The following is a 20,069-nucleotide window of genomic DNA, read 5'->3' as shown; positions in this document are numbered from 1 at the left end:
GTATTTCATTGAGCTGCGGATGAAAGCCTTGTATGTGGTGAGGAGCTCAGGTGTGCAAAGGAAGGACTTCGCACGATGGAGGATGCCCAGTCGGCGACTGGCTTTGGAGGCCAGCTTGGAAATGTGGTTTTCCCAGGAAACATCATGGCAGATAGTGAGACCCAAAATCTTGAGTGACAGAACTTCTTCAAGATGATTATTCAGAAAGTAGATGGGAGGGTTGTCCAGACAGTCTTTTCGGAGAGACAAAGTGAGAGTGTGAGATTTGTCAGGATTGAAAGACATGTTCCACTTGTTTGACCAGTCTGTGATTTTGTCCAGGTCTGCAGAGAGTGAGGAGGCTGCTGCCTGCCGATCTGAGGGATGAGGTACAGAGTGGTAGAGAGTGGAGTCATCAGCAAAGAGATAGAGAGGATTTTCCAGAGAGTCGGAGAGATCATTAATGAAGACCAGAAAAAGCACAGGGCCCAGAACACTACCTTGAGGAACTCCAGCCTGAACAGGAAGAGGAGATGAGAGAATTCCATTCAGGGCCACACGTTGATTGCGACCAGAAAGGAAGTTTGCAAGCCATGCATGGAGGTTTTCATGAATACCATGGGAGGCGAGTTTGGAGAGCAGAGCGGGGTGCCAGACCGTATCAAAGGCACGTGATATGTCAAGGGAGACAGCTCTGATTTCCTGTTTGGCATTGAGGACCTCCATCCATTGTTGAGACAGCAGAAGCAGCATGTCCAGAGTAGAGTGACCAGGTCTGAATCCAAATTGATGATCCGAGATCAAGCCATTGGATTAGAGGAAAGATTTCATATCCGAAGCAATGATCGATTCCTTGACCTTGCTGATAATTGGGAGAAGGCCGATTGGTCTATAGTTGCTAGGATCTGTTTTTGCACATTTTTTATGTAAAGCGGTAAAGTTGGTAATTTCCAAACTGATGGTAGATGACCTTGAGCAAAAGAGAGGATGAAGAGAAAGAGAGAGGGTGAGATAGAGTGGCAGAACAGGAATGTAGGACCCGTGGGCTGATGCCATCATGAGGTGGAGTCACAGTCACTGCTCAAAGCACATCGCAAATTTGGTTGGTCGGGACGGCATAACATTTTGCCCAACTTCAACTAAACTGAAGGTTTTTGGAAGTGCATACAAGGCAATTTGTGTTCTACAGTCTTCAAATATGTAAATAAATTGAAATAAAATAAAAGTTTTGAAGGAGGCAAAAAATAAATAAATAAATAAATAAATAACTGATTTGGTAGCAAACTGACTCTGCGGCTCCACCTTTGTGACGGGACTCAGTACAAGCACTTTGTATTCTCTTAAAGGTTATTTGGCCAATGCTGCTGCCTTGATGGACTCTCTGGATCCCTTCCTGGCCTTTATGATATTGAGTGGATCCGATTCGTCATCCACCAAATGATCAAATCCATTTGTAATGGCGCAGCGGAAGCCCTCTCACATTTTTTTCCCACCATGATGGGGGATGGGGCGGACAGGGGAGGGTGTTCTGTTACAAATGCTTGGAGGTGGGTAGCTCGTAAAATAGCTTTGGTGGACAAAATGAGGCAAGGGTTAACATATTTGCTGAATTTGTCAGAGGATTGGGCATCAGTTGAAGAAAGTGAGGTGAGTCTATGATGGCTATCTGCCATCACTGATCCCCCATGATGCCTCCCTAAAGTGACGAATAGCATGCTCCTTCCCACACACAGCAGAACACAAGGAGGACGCTGCGGCCTCTGACATGCAAAACCACACGCAGATGCACTGGACCACTTATTTCATTTCAGAGGCATTTCTTTTTTCCCATCTGGGGAGAAAGGCCTGTTGATATACAGGTTAGCCGTGAATATAGGACAAGTGATCCCGGACGAAAATTATGCTACTTACATTCAGGATGTGACGGAACATCCATAGAGACAGGGGTGGCCTCAGGAAATGCCAAAACATATCTAATGACGAGGATACCAGTCGAACAAAAACCACCTTAAAAGTCTAGTCTGGGACTCGAGATTTGTTTGGCAATCCACCTAGGAGAAGGTAACTCTGACCTCAAATCTTATAGCTATGGTTTCAATAGTATTGAATGTGATAAGTAGCATAGAGAGGGCTCTATAGGTTCATTTTAGCAACTTTTCCAGAAAAGAAAGTTGTAAGTTTGGAGTTGGGCGGTGAGCCAGCAACCCATTGTCGTAAAAAGAAAATTAACATACACAAAAGATGAAAGAGATGGAAACTCTCAGTAGACGCATTGGTAACTATCATACCTGTGGTGGCCCCAAGGCACCCATGCAAGGTCATTGAACTGGTACACATGAATCTGATTTCCTAAATCAAACTGGGAGGATGCCACGTGATGATCCTGAAGGTAGACTGCATCATGGGGGAGTCAGACCCCCTTCAGCACCAAAATAACAACAACGAAAGGATGCATTAATGTACATACAATGTATCAAACAGGTAGTGCCAGTCCGGGCCTTGTGCTGCATACCAGAAGGAACATAAACGATAAACTAAATCCGAAAATGGGACATCAAATGTTACCTTGGAAGGTAAGTCATCCCAAATTAGTACACCATAATGACACCCATTTCCTCGACATCCTTTGATGCCATTGGTCACAACTCTGGCAAGAAACCGAGTGGAATTATATTGTAGTTTTCAGACAAGCCACATATCTGTTATCAAACTGTGTCATGGCCGGCCATTGCCATATGGTGGACAGGGATCAGTATGGATGACGGGGCTCGGAATTGGTCCTAAAAAGTCTCTCATGAGATCTGACAAAACTCTCATCAGATTTCGAGCCTTTTCATGACGATCCAACGGACATTTTTGAAAAGGCGATAAACAAAACCACCCCCGAATCTTCCTTCTTACTCCCACAATAACACGTCAATGAAAACTTTACATGAGAGTCAACATTCAAAAAATGCAACAACATAAATCTACTTGAGCAATATAAAGGAAATAGTTCCCTCAGTGTAATATTTTTCTCACTCGTAAGAAGTTATGGTTGTTGTGCGCTCACCCAGATTTCCAAGAGCAACCGGAGATGGGAAGCCAACGCTCTTCCTTTGATGCGAGCCAGATGGAGATGGCAACGTCTTGTCTGCACGCTCAGCCAAGCCAGCAACAGCCTCACCTCCTTCCTTGAGGGAAGCTTTTACAGCCAGAGCACTTAAACACATACAGGGGTAGGAATGACCACAGTTCCAGGTATTAGTGTCACAATCTTACTCCGGGGAATCTGCAAACCATCGTCTGCAATTGCATGAGGCTTTCCCACCAGCACAAGGCTTGTCCGTCTTAATAATTCCACACATAATCACTCGGTTTCCAACTTGCGGCTGTGGTTGTGAAAAGATATGGAGCGAGGCAGGCTTCCCGTAATCGTTTAACTAATAAATCATGGTGCTCAAAATTAGTTTGGTGGTCAAAAAAAGTCTGGTGCCTACCTATTCTGCTATTGTGTTGCATTTGCACAAAGTCGAAGGCCCATCTAACATAGTACCTGCTGTAATTGTCATGAAATATTGAGTCTCAAACTGGTAGGCCTACGTATAAATAATATTGAGGAAAACAAGTTAAACAAACAAGACAACAATTATAGGAAAGCTATTTATGCAAGTTGCGAACATCCGAGTGGAGTCAAGACCAATATAATTACATTTTGACTAAAGTTCTCCCCTCTGATTCCAGCACGAACGTGTTTCATCATCATCTAAAAATTGAGCTTCCCTGCTTTCTGAGGTATCAGATCCACCGCTATTGTCGCATTCAGGTGAGAAAAGATGCATGAAATCAAAAATACTTTGAGCAACAAAAAGATTTCTGGTCCGGCCCAATATGTACATTTCCCTTTCTATGCACCAGTACTACGTGGCAGTCAAGGACACATTTGAATAAGAAAATTCCGAACACATGGACTTGGGCAACAATATTGGGCAAACTTCTCCACGAAAGCTTCTCAAAGCAAAATTATTGCTATAAAAATGCTATTAATTTACATACTTAGTTGAACTGTTGAAAAATTAAAATGACTGATGTCACCAAAAAATATATAAATAATAAATCCTGTCAGATCACTACCATTTCATGTCATCACACACGTATCTTTTATACCCCCATTAGCCCTACCGAACCCAACCTTAACTTCCAGGTTACCGTTTCCTCCCCAACTCTCTCCCTCTCCTCTTTTCTTGTTCATTCATTCCCTTGCTTGTTGTGTCCACCTTTGGCCCCATTGTTAGTTCATTGCCCCTTTTATCCTCTATCAACTTGCTGTTCCATGAGCCAAGGTTTTGTAAATGAAGAAAAAAAAAAAGAGGGGGAAATTTGAATATCAAAACAGAGCCAAATGTGCACATGGATTAAATATATCTATATTATAATAGGCTACGGCGATTCTGTCTGTCTGTCTATCTGTCCGGGGGTGTGGCTTACTCCGTTTACAGAGTAGCTCCACCCATTCTTGGAGAGTCTTGATGTAAACAAATATCCACCATTTTATTAACTCGAATAGCTTTGAGGCCTGTTTAGTTAGGCCCGTGCTGTCTTTCTCTCTCACACAGGTTTATTTAAACTCTAATTCGATATATCATTTCATTTTTAACAGTCGCTAAGATAGTTTTAGACTCGGTTGAAAAAAACGGGCAGGGAATCCCATGAAAGTTTCCGTTTATAGAACGAAATGATTTCTCAAAGGCCTGTAAAATAAAGCCCATTCATTGAGTCACCCTCACGATTTTATCTCGAATTCATCATCTGATTTAATTTTTATCGATGGTTTTAGACTCGGTGTCACAAATAATTGAGAACATTCACGCACACACGGGAAAATGCAGAGATATATTTTTAAAAATCGCGCCACGATGATACACGAAAATACACCGCCTAAAATAACAGTCGGGGAAAATGTCGACATCTATTAAAAATTCGCTTTTTCTTTTCCATTTAGATATATAACTTTTACTTTTGATGACAGTCGTCACAAAACGACATATATTTCTTCATTCTTATTTCATTCAACATTATTATCCGGAAGTAAAAACTAAAATATGTTTCAGGAAATTACCGAGAGATATTTCTTCGTTTTTTAAATTAGTTTTGTGCGCATACACTTTAAATAGGTTTATTTGAAATCTTTAATTTTCACAATGTAATTTACTTGCCATTTGATGATTACGAGACACTTCCTCTTGAGGATCGTGACAATTCATGCGTTGCGTGGAAACTTCCATTTCCAAAATGAATGAGACGATCGATGAAGAACGCAAACTTGAACAGGATGCAGCAAGAAAACGAATGAGATGGGTGAACGAGTCCGTCGACGAACGTCAATGCAAATTTGACCATGATGCAGCAAGAAAAAGAATTAGACGGGAGAAAAACGAGAGAAACGAGACGGGAAAAAGCCGATTGGAGGGGAGAGTGAGGAGCGATTGGAGAGGCGAGTGAGGAGCGATTGGAGAGGCGAGTGAGGAGCGATTGGAGAGACGAGTGAGGAGCGATTGGAGAGGCGAGTGAGGAGCGATTGGAGAGGCGAGTGAGGAGCGATTGGAGAGGAGAGTGAGGAGTGATTGGAGAGGAGAGTGAGGAGTGATTGGAGAGGCGATTGAGGTGCGATTGGAGAGGCGAGTGAGGAGCGATTGGAGAGGAGTGTGAGGAGGTATTGGAGAGGAGTGTGAGGAGGTATTGGAGAGGAGTGTGAGGAGGTATTGGAGAGGAGTGTGAGGAGGTGTTGGAGAGGAGAGTGAGGCGGTGTTGGAGAGGAGTGTGAGGAGGTGTTGGAGAGGAGCGAGGGGTTGGAGAGGAGCGAGGGGTTGGAGAGTGAGGGCCAATTGGAGAGGCGAGTGAGGAGCGATTGGAGAGGCGAGTGAGGAGCGATTGGAGAGGCGAGTGAGGAGCGATTGGAGAGGCGAGTGAGGTGCGATTGGAGGGGAGTATGAGGAATTGGAGAGGAGTGTGAGGGATTTGAGAGGAGTGTGAGGGATTTGAGAGGAGTGTGAGGGATTGGAGAGGAGTGTGAGGGATTTGAGAGGAGTGTGAGGGATTGGAGAGGAGTGTGAGGGATTGGAGAGGAGTGTGAGGGATTGGAGAGGAGTGTGAGGGATTGGAGAGGAGTGTGAGGGATTGGAGAGGAGTGTGAGGGATTGGAGAGGAGTGTGAGGGATTGGAGAGGAGTGTGAATGATTGGAGAGGAGTGTGAATGATTGGAGAGGAGTGTGAGGGGCTGGAGATGAGTGTGAGGGGTTGGAGAGGAGTGTGAGGGGTTGGAGAGGAGTGTGAGGGGTTGGAGAGGAGTGTGAGGGGTTGGAGAGGAGTGTGAGGGGTTGGAGAGGAGTGTGAGGGGTTGGAGAGGAGTGTGAGGGGTTGGCGAGGAGTGTGAGGGGTTGGCGAGGAGTGTGAGGGGTTGGAGAGGAGTGTGAGGAGGTATTGGAGAGGTGTGTGAGGAGGTATTGGAGAGGAGTGTGAGGAGGTATTGGAGAGGAGTGTGAGGAGGTATTGGAGAGGAGTGTGAGGAGGTATTGGAGAGGAGTGTGAGGAGGTATTGGAGAGGAGTGTGAGGAGGTATTGGAGAGGAGTGTGAGGAGGTATTGGAGAGGAGTGTGAGGAGGTATTGGAGAGGAGTGTGAGGATGTATTGGAGAGGAGTGTGAGGAGGTATTGGAGAGGAATGTGAGGAGGTATTGGAGAGGAGTGTGAGGAGGTATTGGAGAGGAGTGTGAGGAGGTATTGGAGAGGAGTGTGAGGAGGTATTGGAGAGGAGTGTTAGGAGGTATTGGAGAGGAGTGTGAGGAGGAGTGGCATTGGAGAGGTGTGAGGGGTCACATATTATGTGAAATAAATAAAATGTGTTCATTACAATTAATAAATTGTGTTCATTACAAATTAATAAATAAATTGTGTTCATTGCACCATTTCTGGATCTGATGAATTGCCAGTAACCATTTTGTAAAATTTAATGTGCAGCATCTAAATCAAGATGTCGAAATGTCACACACGCCCATGCCCATGGGATTCCCACGGGTGACCTCACTAGTATATATATAATATATTCACTCAGTTCTCCCCCCCTCCCCCCCCCCCCCCCCACACCCTCCAACCACCCCCTTCCACTTTCCCCACAACTAGTCATCCCCCTGCCACCCCCTATCCCGTACCCCCATGCCATTGAACCGTAGCTCATCCGTAGCTCATCAGAGTAATCCAGATTTCCGCAGGTGTTTTAAAAAGTCTGTAGCAGTAGGTCTACCTAGGCCTTAAATAAGGCTGTGCTCAACTAGCTCCATTTTGGGTTTCTTCAACTGATATTCTCCATAACAGTAAAATATTTCCCATAAGCCTCAACCAGAACCATTCAGAGTGAGGGAAAACAATGTTATTGATATTTTTCACTTTACTCTACCTTACCGTGGATGCGATCAATTACCTCTGTGACCGAAGGTGCGCGGAGGTTAATTTTCACCCAGGTTTATCTGTTTGTGAGCATGATATCTCAAAAAGATGTGGACCAATTCGGACGAGACTTGGTGGATGAGTTGGGTGGGTGACAAGAACAAGCCGATTCGATTTTGGTTCAGGTCTGGATGTAGCTCTGGCCTATCAGTGGTAGAGGTGGATATAAAACGTAAACTGTTCAGCCTGGCGGAGGTATGCGCTCTATCGAGTGCTGTTCTCGTTTACATCTATATTATCTATTGCTCATTTTAACTCTTTCTGTGTTTTTGGGTTTTTCTCTGTTAATGCAATGGGTTATCAATTGATGCCGGAATTAGAATTTTTAGCTTATCTGGAATTAAATTCCAGATAAAGAATTGTCACCACGCACCTTCCGTCCGTCCATCCATCTGTCTGTCTGTCCTTCCGTCACCTTTTTTTACTTTTCCAGCCAAACCTCTGGGCGCATCCGGGTGAAATTTGGCAGCAAGGTTCCGCTCCTGACTGGTAACAGGGAATGCAAATCTCGTTCCGGTCACCTGACCGGGTGTGAGCAAAATGGCTGACATAGTAAATTCCTTCAAAAATCCTGTTCTGCAAACCCACCAGTCAAAACGCTACCAAATTCAGGTTACATCATTAGGCCAGGGCCCAGATAAGCTACAGGTCCAGTGGTCCTATTTGTCTATTTTCATTTCGATTGGTCTCCACCTCCCCCTATAGGAAACTTTCATGCCCCTTTCCACAACATCATATTCAGGTGGTCTTCTTTACCTCCTACAGTCCATTTGGTCTGAACGTATCGGACTTCTGCCCCCTATTTCTGAATTACAGTACAAGTTGTTGAAGATGCTGATAAGGACCTTCTGCAACTTTTGCAAAATATCATGTTCTGTTGTGCATTTTGTGAATATTCGTAGGTACAAATTCACTCTCGTACTTCTTCGTGAAGGGAGATTGTGTGTATGAACTAAGCCGCACTACCTATGTATGGCACACACTTCCATTGTTTAACAAACACCAAACTCTGACTATCGTATCATGTTTCATCATCGGTGAAAATGTTTACAAACATCCTCTTTTAGTTCCACTTGAGGAAATGTTGTCATGAGTGTGCCACCAAATATCTTTATTATTAAACATCTCCCAGATTATTTTCTTTAAAAAAACTATTTAAGTTGATAATGTAGAGAATATCTACCTGTTTCAGGTTAGGGGGACATAAAGGAAGGAACCACGTGACAGGGGTTATTGCAGCTAATGACTACCTTTCAGGTATTTTTATTTCTTTAAGTAAAAAGTCAAGCCTCTTGGAAGAGCAAAATGACAGATTGTTCAACCTGCGAGAAGGAAGAAGCAGGTACTGGATGATCGATCATACAAACATGGCCTGCAGGTATACCATACCACCTGATACACAATTTCTAGCCTCCGACGTACTCAGCGGCAGCTTACATGAGTGGATCGACCACGTGGTCATGCCAAATTCAGTCTTTACTTATTTTCGAGCGGTGTGTCAGAATGCAATGGCAGAACAATGCGTACTGCAGGGATTTATGGCAAGTAGCAGTTTTTATGCACTACCAGGTAACCACCGTTTAGAGGCCATTTTTCCCCGCAAAGCGGGGGTTGGCCTTTTCGGGGACCGTGGTAGTTGTTGTTTTTTTGGTCCCCTTTTTTGAAGCAATGTTTTACGGCCGGATCGGTCAGACGGCCGGTCAGACGAAGAGGAGGTAGATGTCTCTTAATGAGATTGTAGGACAAAATGCCATGGAAGGAGCTGTATGGTAGTGCATCCATGGTGCACATGCTCGGAATTCACAGGAGAAAACCATAGGCAAGATAAGGAGATCTTTGGACAGCAGGCTTAAACAGGATCAATGGGTGATGAGGCCTATATAAATAGGTTCTGCAACATGGACGTGGCAAGGTAACAAGGTTCTGGGATGGACCCCGCAACAAACTCGGCAGCTTTTGTTGGAGGTGTTGTCTGCTGGAATTGTTCTCTCACACATTATAATATTTAATTAAATACGTATATATATAATTATATCGGAAAACTTTTTTTTTAATTTTTACTTTCTCAGCATCTCTGGAACTCAAATCATCACAAAAATGAATCTCATTTCACATGGCTTCAGGGTAGATCCTTTTATTTTCAGGAATGATAACAAGTGCAGCTTTTATGTCGAAAAGAACATGTGCTACTTCCTTTGTTTTGTGGTTTTCACTCTTTATAAATGGTCAGACGAAGAGGAAGTGTACATAGACCATGGACTTCTTTCAGAAATTAAAGCCATGGATTTCTGTGATGATAAAGGATTAAAAAGGGAAATTGATAACATAGATGATTATAGACAGAGGGATACAATTTAAACAAGAAAACCAGCTAAGCAAAGAACACCTGGGAATGGACCGTACTTCCGGGAGCTGCAAAAATCAGGTGATGCCATGAATAGACAGTGCAATACAGGATAGGAGACCAAATTAGGTCAGACCAGAAATAAGAAAAGAGGAATTCCATTGAAATCAGGATACGACAAATAGAAATGGAATGCATGTTAATAATGGTGACAAATACAAAAATCGAAACAAAAACAAACTTTACTGAAAATTTATAATAGGGTCCAAAGCCAATGTGCATTCAAAATGGTAAAGTAAAAGTTTGTAAAATATTTATTAAAATTGACAATTGGCCATTTGACCATTGGTAACACTCGAGGAAACTGTTCTTCAATTACAGAAGGAAAATAAAAGTTTGCAAGTTAAAGAAAGGGATCCAAGGCCTGAATCGATCAAAATCAACTATTTTTTAAATTCTCTTTCTTACTTTTTCTCCTAAGTGACTTTAAAACTTTACAAAGCAAGCAAAGTTCCAAATACAATTGTCCTATCAAAAAGGGAAGAATTTAAAAAAAACAATATAAACTGGGCCAAGTTATCTTTTTCCCTCGCTTAATCCAGCCAGCCACACACTTTGGCAAGTTGTCCATGTGAATCCCGGGTGATTATTCAAAAACTATTAACACAATCGCTAAGAGAATTTTTTTTTTAAAATAATTTTTGAAGTTCACCCTAAAACAAGGCTGAAAGCGACTAATTTGTAAAGGGTTTCAAAAAAAAATAGAAGAAGAGGAAGAACTGGCAGAAGCTTTACCCAGTCCTGAAACAAGGAAATCTCTTCACAGGACCACTGTAGCGGAGGGAGTAATTAGGCCAGGCGGAAAAATAAATTCTCCTACTACCGACATGCCATTCATTTTCTATTGTAGTATCTAAAATTCACTGATTTAAAAAATAAAAGTGGCCAACAAAGCATCCAAATCTGGAGAATGGAGAACACCTGACACAAGGGCGGCATAAGGTCCCACTACAATCGTTGGCGATTTGCTCGGAATGTCCGACCCAGCACCGATCACTGGGCGTGGCTCAGGTGAAAGGTATTCGAGCATTGTGTGACATATGCTAATTGGTAAGGATAACAAGAGAGGACTTGACCAATGCCCAGTTACATTGTTGCGAATCACCAGGGATTTTCAAAGACAAATTTCTCCAGTGTGTGGCTGGCTGAATGGAAAAAAAACAAAAAAACAATTGCATGTGGGGAAGGAGGGTGGGAAACTATAATCAGGAATAAAAAACAATTAAATCAGAAAGATGTTTTTTCTTACCCCAATGATTCAGCAGGAAAGTTGCTCCTATCTTTCATATCACTCATAACAGTCAATGGCTTCCTTTTAACGACATCTTCCTGCCGGTGCATAACTCCATCCGAGGTTTCTTCCTTCGCGTTTTCTGAGCCCGGATGCACGGGTCCAGGACCAAAACGAGACCGTCCTCTGCAGGCAATCGCATTTTGTCCCTCTTTACATCGAGGTTGCTTAGGAAACCCTGTGGGACACACCTCTGTTGGCAAACTTGATTCTTCACTTTCAAGCAGTGCCGCCTTGCTACAAGAAGTCTGCCGTCCTGGGCTTTTTGCTTTCACAGTATCCTCTTCCACCCTCCACCATTTGAATAAGTTTTTCAGAGAGATCTTGCGACGGGCCTTGGATTTGGATAAAGGTGAAGGCAATTCATTCTGGGTTGCTGCATTGTCTTTTGCAGAAGCAATTGGCTGTGCTGGAAACTTAATTTTGCTGCTCGGCTGTCGTGTAGATGTAGGAGAAGGAGTGCTGGCACAAGAGCTTTGTTCTTGCTTCCTTTGATTGAAAAGGTGGGACGACTGCGATCCTAAAACAAGTGAAAGAGCTTCAATTCTTTCCCTAATAGTTGCCACCTTGCTAGTATTTTGATCTCCTCTGGCATCTTTCTCGTCGTCCGAGACCGAAAGATTTTGATGCTTGGATGTGGGGAAGTTAAAAGACTTGGACCTTACAGGCTGATCAGTGGGAGAAGGTAAATTAGAGACGGAACATACGAGCTGTTGGGTCATCCTGGAAGGCACCAGCACCGAAGACTTACAGGAAATCTCTTTCTGCCCATTTAAAGCATGACCCACACCTTGTGCGGATGCGGGGAAACCACCTTCAATGGCGCGAGGTCTTCCATCAATGGTTGGACCTGAAACGTGTTTCAATGCACCCACCTCTTTCAATGAAGAATCCCCAGTATCTTTCATTGCAACTGTGAGACCATCTTGTTGTTGCCTTTGTTTTTGACCAGAGGTCACTTTATCAAAATATTGGCTTGCACAGTGTTTGCCCTTGTCACGCTTTATCAATATGTGTCCTGGCCCAATAAAACTCTCATAACAAGAGAGGTTATCATAAGCCCCAGGGTTAATGACTATTGGAACTTTAACGGCCTTTCGCTTACTGCTCTGAGCATAATACGGCTCGTCATGGAGAATTATAGGAAAAGGAGGCATACCTGCATTGTTGTAACTATTGAACTTCATCTCACATGGCTCAGGAGTCAATCCGCCAGGTTTAGGAGACACTTTTGCTGAACATACAAGTGAACTATCCTCATCTGTTGCAACCTGAGTGTTCCTCAGAGGGCTGGCAGCTTCAAACTGTGGGTTCAGGGTGCATGCTTTCCACATTTCATGATAAAACCTTCCAGGAGATTTAGCAGTCGGTGAAGCAGGTGTCGGGGCAGGTTTAAAAGCACCAAGATTTGCCTTATTCTCAGACAATACAGCAGACACATCAACTACTGTGTATGGCTTGCATGCTCCAACAGGCTCCGAACGAACCACACGGTATGGCTTAAATTCTTGATCAACAGCACCAAGTCCATTTGCACTTCCCCCATCCTCTACAGTCAGCTTCCGGCTGCAACCTTCCAAATGGATTGTGAGGACCACCTTCTGTGTCTCTGGCTTGTCATCAGGCACGTCGATCTCTTGCCAGGAACTTTCTACAATCTCCCCATCACTTATGCTCGCATAGTCAGGATCGACATCGTGCTCCATGTCCTTCTGGGTTCGTATTTGAGGCTTAGTACTCTGCGCTTCATAGGCTGGGGGGTCCATTATCACAGCATCATGAGGTTGACTGTACGGGTCTCCTTGTTCACCCTTAGAACTTTCCGATGAACAATCAGACAGTGGCTCTGAGCTTTTGGGGGCCTCGAGACTATAGTCCGAGTACATTCTCTCCAAGGGTTGAATCATATCACATTCCAATATCTCATCATAGCTGTCATCGTAGTTAAACACAGATACTCTCTCCATTGACTTTCTACCCAAAGGAACAGTATTCCACTTTTTGACTCCCACACCATCTTGCTCTGGGGACTCTTGCCGCTCGATATCCAGAAGCTCAAGCTGTGAGGTATTCATAGGCATAGGAATGCTCCCATAATCTTGCTGCCAGCCCTCCGATGAAGCAGAAGCCTCATTGCTCCGGGAGCACACTGCTTGGGGAGAGTGACTCACCAAACTGGGACTGCTAGGATCGGAGATGGAATTACATGCTCTTTGGGGATCAATAGTTTGTGCTAAGTTTCCAGAAAGTTGATCATCAGGGACAAGCAAAGCCCTGTGATCGTATACCCTTAACTGGGCCTCTTCTGTCGCAAACCTGCATGGTCGATTGTTCCAGCACTCTTCCATATATTGGGATATTATAGGTTGATGGGAATCAATATGCCTTTTGACGTTTCCTCCAGCAAAGTGAGCACAATGTTTGCTCCTGGCCAACAACGCTTCTGCAGGTACTGGCTCATGAGGGTGAATTTTATCGAACCGATTGTTATATCCGGGATGTTCCATACCGAAGCATGTTTTACTCGTGAAAACTTCATCCTTTTCCTCAACTCCACTGGCACTTCCATTTCTTCCTTCTCCTTCTCCTCGTTCTCCTGCTCCCCCTGCTCCTCCTCCCCCTGCTGCTGCCGTTTTCCCTTCTAAATTCATCAGTGTGGGTCTCACTGCGATCGTGGGCTTGCCAATGGAAGGCAGTCGGGCTTCACAAGAAACATCAGGCTTTGAGAATGCCCACATCTTTGCCTCGACGTTCATGGCTGAAGTCAAGGCTCCGTGGTCATCCAGGACCATGCTGGAACGACTGTTGTTGCTCTTGCCAACCGGAGGGTCGTCTGGCATAATATGGGATGGCAATTCAAAAACGGCACCCAAAGCATGCTGTGCCTTGGGCTTAAAACAGTTCTTGCAAGCCTCAGGTTTCCAGGCATGCTCGGTAAATGAACGGCAGACAGACATCTCTGCCACCAAGTCGTTTCACTTCATGCTTGAGATCACCTGTGGAAATAAATCAAATGAGAAAAAAAGAGCATATTCTCAGAAATTTGATAACATGACAGGCTTATGTCAAAAAAGTCATTGCTTACAAAACGCAAGTATTTTACAGCACTTACTGGTTCTTGCCAGCAGCGTATTTAAAAACAACATAAAACAAGTAAATATATTCCTCTCTTCTCACAAATTGTAAGAGCAACTCCATTCATAGCATAATTGGAAGTCGTGTTTTTTTTGTTGTTTATATTTTGATACAACAAAATATTGAGCCTCATGGAAGAGAAAGGTGGAGGTAAAATGGCAAAGAACTGATAGTGGGTCAATAAATGGACACAATAAGCATGGGTTAATTCACCAGGAGGGGGTAACTGGAAAAATGCATGCATCCTGGAGTTTCTGGGTATCCAATCAGTTGTGCACTGCATCAGTGGTGCACTGTATCAGTTGTGCACTGCATCAGTGGTGCACTGTATCAGTTGTGCACTGCATCAGTTGTGCACTGCATCAGTGGTGCACTGTATCAGTGGTGCACTGTATCAGTTGTGCACTGTATCAGTTGTGCACTGCATCAGTTGTGCACTGCATCAGTTGTGCACTGCATCAGTTGTGCACTGTATCAGTTATGCACTGTATCAGTTATGCACTGTATCAGTTATGCACTGTATCAGTTATGCACTGCATCAGTTGTGCACTGTATCAGTTGCGCACCGTATCAGTTGTGCACTGTATCAGTTGCGCACTGTATCAGTTATGCACTGTATCAGTTATGCACTGCATCAGCTGTGCACTGTATCAGTTATGCACTGTATCAGTTATGCACTGCATCAGTTGTGCACTGTATCAGTTGCGCACTGCATCAGTTGTGCACTGCATCAGTTGTGCACTGTATCAGTTATGCACTGTATCAGTTATGCACTGCATCAGTTGTGCACTGTATCAGTTTCGCACCGTATCAGTTGTGCACCGTATCAGTTGTGCACCGTATTCGTTCGTTTTGACACTCTCAGGTGAACAACTACCGATCATATTTTCATTTTCTTGCTCGACTACATTAAATGTATATAATTAGCCCTTTGTGGCCTATTCCACCAGGTATAATCAACCATTGTACATGCACTACCAGATTAGGCCCAGCCAATCTTTTCAATGCCATAGAAGTGGATGAAGAACTGCCAGCCAGGTCACCTCCCCCCCCCCCCCGCCCCCCACGTCAGACCCCAATTTTTCCCCTTTGTTGCAGCTTAAACATGTGAAGATCGCCAAGTTCGTAGACTGAAAAGAGTGGGTGCAGATTTGAGAAGTCCCTGAAAAGGAGCAGCTAAACTTTCTGCAAAAATAACAATCAAGAGTTTGGGTCACCTGTGAGCCCCGACAAGTTGCGTTAAGTGCACCAAAGTAAGCTTTTGTTGTCAGCTGCAGTTCGGAACAAAACATTCGATGATGGTGCTTTGTTCAATGCATTCTATTCAATGGAAGCAAGAATGGGATTCTAAATGGCAACCTGAAACTTTGAACACCTTTTTCTCCAAATTTATATCATGTTGAATAGGCCAGACAGTTTACATGCAAGCTATGCACTTTAATCCGTGTACTCCTGTGTGTATTACAAGGAGGAAGCAGTTTCATACACAGCAGGACCAAACAGGAAAGGGGAAGGTTTCATCCCTCGTGGATTGAATAGAATGCTCGTTGCTGTACGATTGGTGGCCGGAACCGTCGATGCAAAGGTGGAACCAGCGTCGGTGGCTGCCATGCTGATATGGCATTCATACCATAGCTTGCAGGACTTGTGTTACGTGCTCCTCCCCGACCCCCTGGTCTCGGTATACCCCTGAACCCCGGGAGGAGCCACGGCAGAAAAGAAATATATTACTCCGTGTCAAAATCAAGATCGAAACCACACCAATGGTTATCAACAAAAATAATATATTAAAAATCACACAGGAATAATGATACAACCATGATAGCCAGCCACCATACAATCAATATCGTAGGATGGTACCATCTGTTAAAGTAATCGAACTCACTGTTCCCAGTACATGGAAAGAACCTCCTCAATGTCTCTATAACCTTCAAGGCGAAGTTGTTTCACTCCGGCGATCGTTGGAACAATGTCCGATCAAGAGCAATCGAGGCGTAGACGGTCGAAGCGACACAGAGGTCACGTGGTCCAACACCCAGCAAACTCGCAGTAGAATGGAAAATCTCCCAAGACGCGCGCCAACGTACACGTTTGCCGTTCAATCAGCGAATCGCCGTGGACTCCTCAAATGCCGCTTTATTGCACAGCCGTCCCCGGCAAACCACCGGAGGATAAGCCCAGCCGACTCGACAAAAACCTTTTCCGATGAAGGCAGCGCGCGGGGCGAAATGGCGGACGGCTCTCACTCGAGCCGGAGCTTCTACCTTCTAGGCAAGGATTCTCCGGAATCTCAATGCCGATACCCGACTACGCAGGCTCCACAATACTCCGGCGATATCACCAATCGCACGAGATTCTTTTCACGGACTCAGAGTTCCCTCGACGCCGTTCGCTCGACCACGCTCGCAACGGAGCTTCAAGACACGTTTCTTCTCCGACCTTTGCCTCACGACCTCTTCTTCCTCGCTCCCTTTCTTCCGGGTCACGTACCGATTTCCTGTCTCATTTTTACCATGAGCGCTTTTAACCTTTTAACCACAATAACCATTTCCCGAAAACAACAATAACCATAATACTTAGAACCCACAATCTATCTATAATTCCAGTAATCTCTGTGTGTTTGTTTGTACGTTTGTACGTTTGTACGTTTGTTTGTCTGTGACCGCTGTTTCTCGACAACCACGGGTCCGATATACTTTAAACTTGCCAGGTATATTGCTGGGGACCCGAGGATGTGCCTTTTCAAGGTTTCATATTAATCGGACAATTACTTACCGAGCTATGTCCAAAAAACGATTCAACCAATCAGAGAGCAGCGAGCTATCGCGTGTGCCGAACGTGGCGGACACACTCTGCCTCGGATGGCACATTTGAGAGCGTATTCATTTATTTCACGTTTGCAAACTATGTTGGCGCTATGTTGGCGTTAAACTATGTTTTAAAACTAATAAAAACCATTTCATGTAAATAGAGGGGGGGGGGGGGGGGGATTGTCACTGTACTCGCACGAGCAGATGGCGGAAGTGCCTGACCGCCAAGTGAAGTCCGAGCAACTCACGGTCGAAGGTACTGTAACGGCGTTCGGGCGGGCGAAGCTGCCGGCTAAAGAACGCCAGCGGTTGCCAAGCTCCGTTTTAAAACTAATTAAAACCCCGGGGGGATTGTCACTGTACTCGCAAGCCGTTCGCCGTTCGCTTTGGCGTTGCGAATGGACCAAAACATTTCATGCACCAAACCATTTCATGTAAAGCGTTCGCCGTTCGCTTTGGCGTTGCGAATGGACCAAAACATTTCATGGACCAAACCATTTCATGTAAATAGAGGGGGGGATATAATTTTAGATATAGATATAGTACGGGCATGCCCTAGTAATAATAATAACAGCAATAATAATAATAAGTGGCATGATGATCATTGGGAGGTCTCATCTCTTCAAAGCTGTCAATGCGCGCACGCTTTCGAAGTTAAGTAACTTTTCACAATTGTGTTTTTGTCGAAACTGTATCTTTCTCTCGGTGTATGCACCTATTGGGGTGTCTTTAATAGTATTCTTGGTGTTGGTTTTTCATACCTGTGTACAGAATCGTCGGTCTTTCGTATCGCATATTCTGAGGCCTAAGTGTAGTACTAGGCTACCGTGTCCGACCTTGGCTTGAGGCTTTGTTTTTGTCTCAGCCGTTCTCCGATCGCGCTGCAATTACTTTCCGGTCTCTGTTTTTCACGGTCTTTTCACCCCATACTTCCTTGTTTTAAAATCTCAAAAAAAAATAAATAAATAAAATAAAATAAAATTCCTTCTGTTCTTATTCGTTTATTCGTTCTTATTTGTTCGTTCGTTCTTCGACCACGTTGTTTGTATCACGTTAAAAAATGTCTAATCTGTCCCCTGAAGACCTGTATTATGTCATATTCAATAACACCTTTTTCTTCTTCTTCTATAAAAGGATGCTTTCGACTTGCTCACCAAATCTATTCATTCCAAAAAAAAAATCCATCTCTTATAGTGCATCTTTCATTCATTCCCTAAACTCTCCAGCACTCCATCCTCCCTCCAGCGTCCTCAAACGTATTTTTGACTCGAATGTCTCAAGAAACTCATTTTGCAATAAATGTTCGTTTCCCATTAATCGTACATTTTAAAATCCCATCACCCCAAAATCCCATTTCCCATCACCCCTCCCCTCTAAATCTACCCCTTGCCCCTCCCCTCCAAATCATCCCCATCGCCCATCTCTTTCAAATCTTCCCCCTTGCCCCTCCCCTCCAAATCTTCCCAATCACCCATTCCTTTCAAATCTCCCTCCAACACCCCTCCCCTCCGAGACTCTCCCTCGCTCCTCCCCTCCTAGACTCCCCTCTCACCCCTCCTCCTCAAAGCGTCCTCCCCGCTTCTTCCCCCTTCCAACTTTCACCTTCATCTCCCTCAACCTTCTGCCTCGCTCTTCCCCCTCGTCAAATAACACCTCACTGCGCCTCTCCCAATCACCATCAAACCTTTTGTCCGCCCCATTCTTCCCTTTCTCCAAGCTATTCTGTAATCTCTGACACACCTTCAACAGCTCTCCCTACCTCTTCCTCCTCTTCCACATCTTACCCTACCGCTCCCCCCCCCCCCCCTGTTCTGTATCCGATGCTCCCCCTTCCTCTTCCTTAACAGTATGTACCTCAAACATCCGGGGCCTTCGCTCAAACTTGTCTGATCTCTCCATACAGATTGCTTCTGACAAACCAGACGTGATCTGCTTAACAGAAACTTTCCTTCTTCATGATGTCTCTGATTCCTTAGTATCTCTCCCAGGTTACTCCCTCCTCCGGTATGATAGACCTGAGCCTCGTCCTGGAGGTGGGGTTGCTATCTTTATAAAAAAACTCTCTTCCTCACTCGCCCTGCACTGCCCTCTCTCCACCTCACCCCCAGGAATACCTTTGGCTACGGCTTCCCCTTCGCTCCCACCTTTTGTTCATATGTGTGTTGTATCGTCCACCAAACAGTGATGACTCCATCTACATCTCGCTGTCTGAGAATATGGACCAACTTATATCTACCCATCCCAACTCTCTCTTCCTCATATGTGGTGATTTCAATTGTCACCATGCCAGTTGGCTGGGTGTGGGTACCTCTCTCACCAGCCATGGCTCTTCAGCAAAGGACTTCTGCGACTCACTGGGACTGACACAATCTGTCAATTTCCCGACCCGGATCTCAGTCAATGGAGCATCTTCTCTTCTGGACTTGGTTATGACTAACTTCCCTGAAAATGTCTGCTGCTCTTCTTCTGCTCCAATCGGCTCATCTGATCATGTGCTTGTTAAAGTGGACATCTCTCTGACCATTCTCAGAGAGCCTCCTCAGCATCGACGAGTCTGGCATTTCACTCAGGCCAACTGGCACGGTCTTCAAGCAGCCATCAATCATCTGGACTGGTCTCCCATCTCTACCGCCTCTGACATCAACTCATCCTGGGAATTCTTCCAAAGTAAATTGCTCTCTCTCATGCACAGATTTATCCCATCTCGTCTTCAGTTGTCATACCCTTCCTCCCGTCCATGGTACACGGAATCTTGTGGTGAGGCTGTTGCCCAGAAACAACTTGCTTTCGTCTCCTGGAAAGCAAATCCAACGGAAGGAAATCTCATTTCCTTTCACAAAGCCCGAAACAAGTGTGTGTCCACCCTCAGGAGAGCCAGGAAACAATATCTCTCCGTTCTCAAGACCGAACTCTCTTACCTGTCTCCCTCTTCCAAATCCTGGTGGCGTCTGGTCAAATCTGTTTCTGGT

The 20,069-nt window shown here is 44.7% G+C and overlaps 1 protein-coding gene across 2 annotated transcripts in view; it reads right to left on the bottom strand.

Annotated features, from left to right (window-relative positions):
- The window catches only part of LOC137421165 (inactive tyrosine-protein kinase PEAK1), a 53,205-nt gene that overhangs the window by 14,682 nt on the left and 18,454 nt on the right, over positions 1-20,069 (bottom strand). For both annotated transcript variants that reach the window (XR_013622401.1, XM_068106947.2), the window contains exons 3-4: positions 11,114-14,151; positions 3,032-3,180 (exon numbers count right to left, since the gene is read on the bottom strand). Coding sequence is in view for 1 of the 2 variants with exons in the window: in XM_068106947.2 (XP_067963048.1) it covers positions 3,032-3,180; positions 11,114-14,112 (3,148 nt within the window). In the remaining variant the exon portion in view is untranslated. The remainder of the gene's footprint in view (positions 1-3,031; positions 3,181-11,113; positions 14,152-20,069) is intronic.

The sequence above is a fragment of the Myxine glutinosa genome, chromosome 2, assembly GCF_964187855.1.
Source record: "Myxine glutinosa chromosome 2, kmMyxGlut1.1, whole genome shotgun sequence".
Classification (NCBI taxonomy): Eukaryota; Metazoa; Chordata; class Myxini; order Myxiniformes; family Myxinidae; genus Myxine; species Myxine glutinosa.
Note: the sequence above shows the minus strand (reverse complement) of the source record. Positions and strands in the feature narration are given on the sequence as shown.